Source organism: Morone saxatilis, unplaced genomic scaffold (genome assembly GCF_004916995.1).
Source record: "Morone saxatilis isolate NCDOM2014 unplaced genomic scaffold, NCSU_SB_2.0 Contig8, whole genome shotgun sequence".
In the NCBI taxonomy this organism is placed as follows: domain Eukaryota; kingdom Metazoa; phylum Chordata; class Actinopteri; family Moronidae; genus Morone; species Morone saxatilis.
This window is the reverse complement of record NW_023340257.1, coordinates 23,514,882-23,520,197: the sequence shown is the minus strand read 5'-3', so window position 1 is coordinate 23,520,197 and position 5,316 is coordinate 23,514,882. Positions and strand designations below refer to the sequence as shown.

Sequence of the window (5,316 nt, the reverse complement as noted above, 5' to 3'; positions counted from 1 at the left end):
TATATATATATATAGAGAGAGAGAGAGAGAGAGAGAGAGAGAGAGAGAGAGGTTTCATTGTGATTGGAACGTAAACGTCAAGCTAAGTAAACATGAGTACTGTCAGGACAGAGAACCCAGTGATTTTGGGCTTGTCCAACCAGAATGGACAGCTAAGGGGCTCAGTGAAGCCGGCTGGAGCACCAGGAGGAGGAGGAGGAGGAGGAGGAGGAGGAGGAGGCCCCCAACAACAGCAACTCAACCAGATGAAAGGTGCAATCAACAATGGGAACTCCCAGCCAGCCCCTACAACTAATGCTGTCATCAAGTAGGTTATTTGGTGTTAGAAATCCGGGACTTTGGCTGTGTTTTCTGCATGTTGGCGCAGTGTTTGCTGTCTGTTATTTATGCTTGGTGCTGACAAGAACTTTACCGTCCACAGGCCTGGAGATGACTGGAAGAAGAATTTGAAATTGCCCCCAAAAGACATGAGGATGAAAACTTCGGTTGGTATAAGATGGTTCTCCTTTTAGTCATCTGAAGGTCATTCAGGTTGGAAGTAGAAATAGCAGATAGTGGTTTTATTTCTGCGTCTGTCCTTCTTGCTAGTTGTGTCACAGCTACTGAGGCTTTTTATAATGTTCATCAAGCATTTCTACACAATGTGAAGCCACCCTATTTTATGTACTATTACTATAAACAAGGCGATGAATGATGCAACTTTTGCCCTTTCTGTTGATTTTAAAAAACATCTTGCAATACGCGTGCATCGTTAACTACTCTCTGGTAATCCTCTTGCTGTCGTCTAAAGCACGCTGTAGGATCTCGGGTGCTTAACGTCTGATACAAAGCACATAGTCATGTTTTGTTTTCTGTTGTGGAAATAAAAACCTTCACATTCGTCTCCGTTGTAATTGGGGCAGTGGTCTGGTTGGTGTTGACGTTGCTTCTACTCGAGCTTTAAGAGAAACTTGCTTTTCAATTCTGAAACTGGTGCACACATCGGTCTACTTTTTGTTTTTGTTTTTTAATACCACTCTGCCGGGTCATTGTTAGTAGGACATCATGCACCAGCTTGTAAACTGATCTGTTTCTGTCTGGTGAACCAAATTCTAATTACTTTGTGACGATTACAGGATGTGACTGCAACTAAAGGCAACGAGTTTGAAGATTATTGCCTAAAGAGGGAGCTGCTCATGGGAATCTTTGAGATGGGCTGGGAAAAGCCATCTCCAATCCAGGTACATTCAGACAATACTCAGACTTGATTCCCTTTGACAGCTGAAGAAGCTGGTGTCTTTGTGCTTCAGGAAGTGCATGTTTTGATAATTATAGAGTAGGCTGTATTTGAAAAATCCTGTCAGTCATCCTGTACCTTGACTTGTCACGTTGCCAGAATTTCCTTTGGTACCTTTTTCATTTTATATACTTAATTAACTGTGCTTATTTCTGCCTTCGTGCTGCTGTATCACCTGAACTTCCCCTCCACAGCAGCAATAAAGGAGAACCTTATCTTAATTTAAAATGGCATGAAATCAACACAGAGACTTAATGACCAAAGCAGTAACCACACCTTTGGTATGTGCCATAAACTGGCTGTAGCCATAAAGAGTAGTATTGTGTGCTAATGTGTTGTTACTGCTGTTTGTTCAGGAGGAAAGCATTCCCATTGCACTGTCAGGAAGGGATATCTTGGCCAGAGCCAAGAATGGCACGGGAAAGAGTGGAGCCTACCTCATTCCCTTACTTGAACGCATTGACCTGAAGAAGGACTGCATACAAGGTAAGAACGTTTAATCTCTTCCCCAGTTTGCTCAGAAGCATTCTCCGCTCTCACCTAATCAAATGAGTCATTCACCAAAAGGATGAGGATGAAAACGGGATGGAACGTAAACAACATGACAGAAGGAGAATAAACCAATACAGATCCACTGTAATGCAGTTTTAACCTCTAATTGTAGTGGCTTGATGGTTTTAGTGGTTTGGAAAGCTTTGTTTGTGTCCAGAGTAAGGCAAAGCCAGCTCAGAGTATTCCCACATTCATTCAACCACAATCACATGTTTCTGTTCTCCCAGCTTTGGTTATAGTGCCCACCAGAGAACTGGCTCTGCAAGTAAGCCAAATATGTATCCAGGTCAGCAAACACATGGGTGGAGTGAAGGTAATGGCAACCACAGGTGGAACCAACCTCCGTGATGACATCATGAGACTTGATGAAACAGGTAACCGTCACAGTTTACACAAATGGTATGTTGATATTTGCAGACATATAATATCAATAATAAGTGTATAAAACAGCAGACAGATATTCGAAATATACACCTTTATAAATAAGTTAATGGTAAAGGATCATGTTGCCTGTCTCTCCGTTGCTTCTTGGTTATAAGTACGTGTGAGAATGTAGAATATCACATCTACAGTAGGGTTAATTCAAAATGCTCAGTGATTAAATCCACGATATTGCACATTTTGTAATGATTGTAATCCACGGAGAGACAGTAACGAGAGATGATGGATCTTGATCTGGCTCATGCATTAACTCTGGGTTACATGTCAGATCTCAGTATCTTAGCTCCGATAATGAAGGAGCTCTGTCCTCTTTGGCTGGATATTGGCAATCTAATCTCTCAAAAAGCATCTATTTATAGCTTAATAGTCACCACAGAACCACAGTGTGAGGTGGTGGTGCATTTCTCATTATTTAAGGCTGTAATCATTGCTGTTACTATTAATAGTATAGTATCAGGAAGTGCACTGATGACATTGGTTTGTTGTAATACCTTTTGGTCGTCATACTGCAAAATTATTGGCACCTTAAAGGAGTTTGAAATGTGGCAGCCAATGGAAACGCCTGCACCGGTGGCTGAATATTGCCAATATGATGCATAGCTATGTATTTTAAGATCCTTAGGCAAATGATAACGCTGCCATTCTTTGATGTAGCTGTGTATCTTTATGTTTTCTTTGTTTTCCAGTACATGTGGTCATTGCCACTCCTGGGAGGATTTTAGACCTCATCAAGAAAGGAGTGGCCAAAGTCAATCAAGTGCAGATGATTGTTCTGGATGAAGTGAGTTAGTTTTATTTTTCCTTCTGTTTGACCCATATTGTGTTTTTTAGATAAGACTGCTCTCATGTGCCTTTCCCCCCTCGTCCTTGTGCTCAACAGGCGGACAAACTCCTGTCTCAGGACTTTGTGGTTATGATGGAAGAGATACTGGGCTTCTTGGCCAAACAGAGGCAGATTCTGCTTTATTCTGCCACCTTCCCTCTCAGCGTACAGAAGTTCATGGTACAGCTTTCTCTGGTTTAACTTCGGCACTTGTTTGATTTTTTTTTTTGGCTGATAAATAACCTGAATGTAACGGCCTTGTGTCCTCACCTACTTTGTAGAATTCACATTTGCAGAAACCCTATGAGATCAACCTGATGGAGGAGCTTACGCTGAAGGGTGTGACTCAGTATTATGCTTATGTAACTGAAAGGCAAAAGGTCCATTGCCTTAACACCTTGTTCTCCAGGGTAAGTGTTGCCTCCCTGCACTTTGTGATCCTGTTTTTAATTAACTTCAGCTGTGTCATGAAAACATCAGTGTAAAGGCCAACTTGACTGCAAACTGCAAACTTTAATGCAAATGGTTATGTTGCACACTTTGAGCAGGGAGTGGGTCTTCACTCCATTTGAACACTTGTTTGTTTTGCATGTTCATTAGAAATGTTTCTCACTGGGCACTTAAATGGCTTGAAACCATCATTTACTGTTGTTGGTCTGTTTTTCAGCTCCAGATCAACCAGTCTATAATCTTCTGCAACTCCTCTCAGAGAGTGGAACTCCTTGCCAAGAAGATCTCCCAGCTTGGTTATTCATGTTTCTACATTCATGCCAAGATGAGACAGGTCAGCTCGAAGTACTGCCTCAGAAATACCAGCTTTAAGACCAAAATACACAGGTGGCTATGGATGCATGCCAGAACAGCTGCTGCTATTACTTTTAGGCGTGCGATAAAGTGGTGTGTTGTGTAGACGGGCCTCTACTTGATGTGCTGCTACAATTCACACCAATGCTCTATTTCTGGAGTGTTGCTGCCACTGCCAGTAGTTTTCCTGATGTGAAACTGTACGTGTTGTCCAGTTACCCAGGTGCCTTACTTGTCAGCTTACATGTTGCCTTGAACACATGAAAAGATCCATATTAAAGCCTGTTTTTGCTCCAGACGTGGTGTCTGAATGCACTTTTCTCTCCTCTGCTCTCCAGGAGCATCGTAACCGTGTGTTCCATGACTTCAGAAACGGCCTCTGCAGGAATCTTGTCTGCACTGGTAAGTGGTATCGCCGTGTGCATGTACATCTCCTGAACTGTACGAACTGTAAGTAAAATTGCGCAATAACTGGAAGCTGTTGTGACCATACTTGCTCTGCCCCAGCTTGAGCCATTCTACATTAGAGAGTGGCCATACCAATCAAGTTGCAGCTGATGTAGAGTCTTGAGCACAAAATGTCTCAGTTGGCAGAGTTTGAATATTTGTCTGGTTTAAAATAATTGATATTTGTTCCTCTTCAGCATTAATTTCAGTTCTTGTTTAAAAGTTGTGTGGTTACATCACATGGGGTTTGCTACCATGATAGGATGGTGAGAGTTTAACGAGTGCAATGAAAGTGAAACTAACACCCAACATAACTATGGTCATGCATGCACACACATACTTCTGTGGCGCTCTGTTGGTTAGGCATAAGTTGCGCCACAGGTGTGTCTGTGTCTGTGTTGTGTTTTTTTTTTTTTTTGCTGTTGCAGTGGAGAAAAACCAAACTCTATTATTTACATATTTTAAGTTGGTATGGATTTTGTCGTAATAAACTCTTAATCTGCAGATATCATACGTTGGTGTAGGTTTTTGATTTCTTCCTTTGTTTCCTCTAGACCTCTTCACAAGAGGAATTGACATTCAAGCTGTGAATGTTGTGATCAATTTTGACTTCCCCAAGCTGGGAGAAACGTACCTTCATCGCATCGGTAGATCCGGTAAGAGACCGTATTGGTTGTGTTTGTTTTTGTCTGTGCAGCCTCTTGTACAAAGGTTTATTTTAAAGAACAATGATTTAAATGCTCACATCCCTGTTATCCAGGCCGCTTTGGACACTTGGGTCTAGCCATCAACCTCATCACTTACGATGATCGCTTCAACCTGAAAGGGATCGAGGAGCAGCTTGGAACAGAGATCAAGCCCATCCCTGGTATCATTGACAAGAGTCTATATGTGGCAGAGTACCACAGCGAGAGTGGTGAAGAAGTCAAGCCATGAGCCAGTAGGTACACATCGCTGTTCAATACACACACAC

At 42.1% G+C, this 5,316-nt stretch overlaps 1 protein-coding gene across 2 annotated transcripts in view; it reads left to right on the top strand.

Annotated features, from left to right (window-relative positions):
- The first annotated feature begins 6 nt into the window (after window positions 1-6).
- The window catches only part of ddx6 (DEAD (Asp-Glu-Ala-Asp) box helicase 6), a 10,658-nt gene continuing 5,348 nt past the window's right edge, over window positions 7-5,316 (top strand). Inside the window, exons 1-12 of one of the 2 annotated variants that reach the window (XM_035679935.1) lie at window positions 7-307; window positions 422-485; window positions 1,116-1,220; window positions 1,633-1,762; window positions 2,056-2,202; window positions 2,956-3,050; window positions 3,150-3,272; window positions 3,374-3,502; window positions 3,760-3,876; window positions 4,235-4,298; window positions 4,898-4,999; window positions 5,104-5,283. In XM_035679935.1, coding sequence (XP_035535828.1) covers window positions 93-307; window positions 422-485; window positions 1,116-1,220; window positions 1,633-1,762; window positions 2,056-2,202; window positions 2,956-3,050; window positions 3,150-3,272; window positions 3,374-3,502; window positions 3,760-3,876; window positions 4,235-4,298; window positions 4,898-4,999; window positions 5,104-5,279 — 1,467 coding nt within the window. In that variant the 5' untranslated portion in view covers window positions 7-92 and the 3' untranslated portion in view covers window positions 5,280-5,283. Of the gene's footprint in view, window positions 308-421; window positions 486-1,115; window positions 1,221-1,632; window positions 1,763-2,055; window positions 2,203-2,955; window positions 3,051-3,149; window positions 3,273-3,373; window positions 3,503-3,759; window positions 3,877-4,234; window positions 4,299-4,897; window positions 5,000-5,103; window positions 5,288-5,316 lie in introns of both variants that reach the window. The other variant, XM_035679936.1, reaches the window with a different exon arrangement.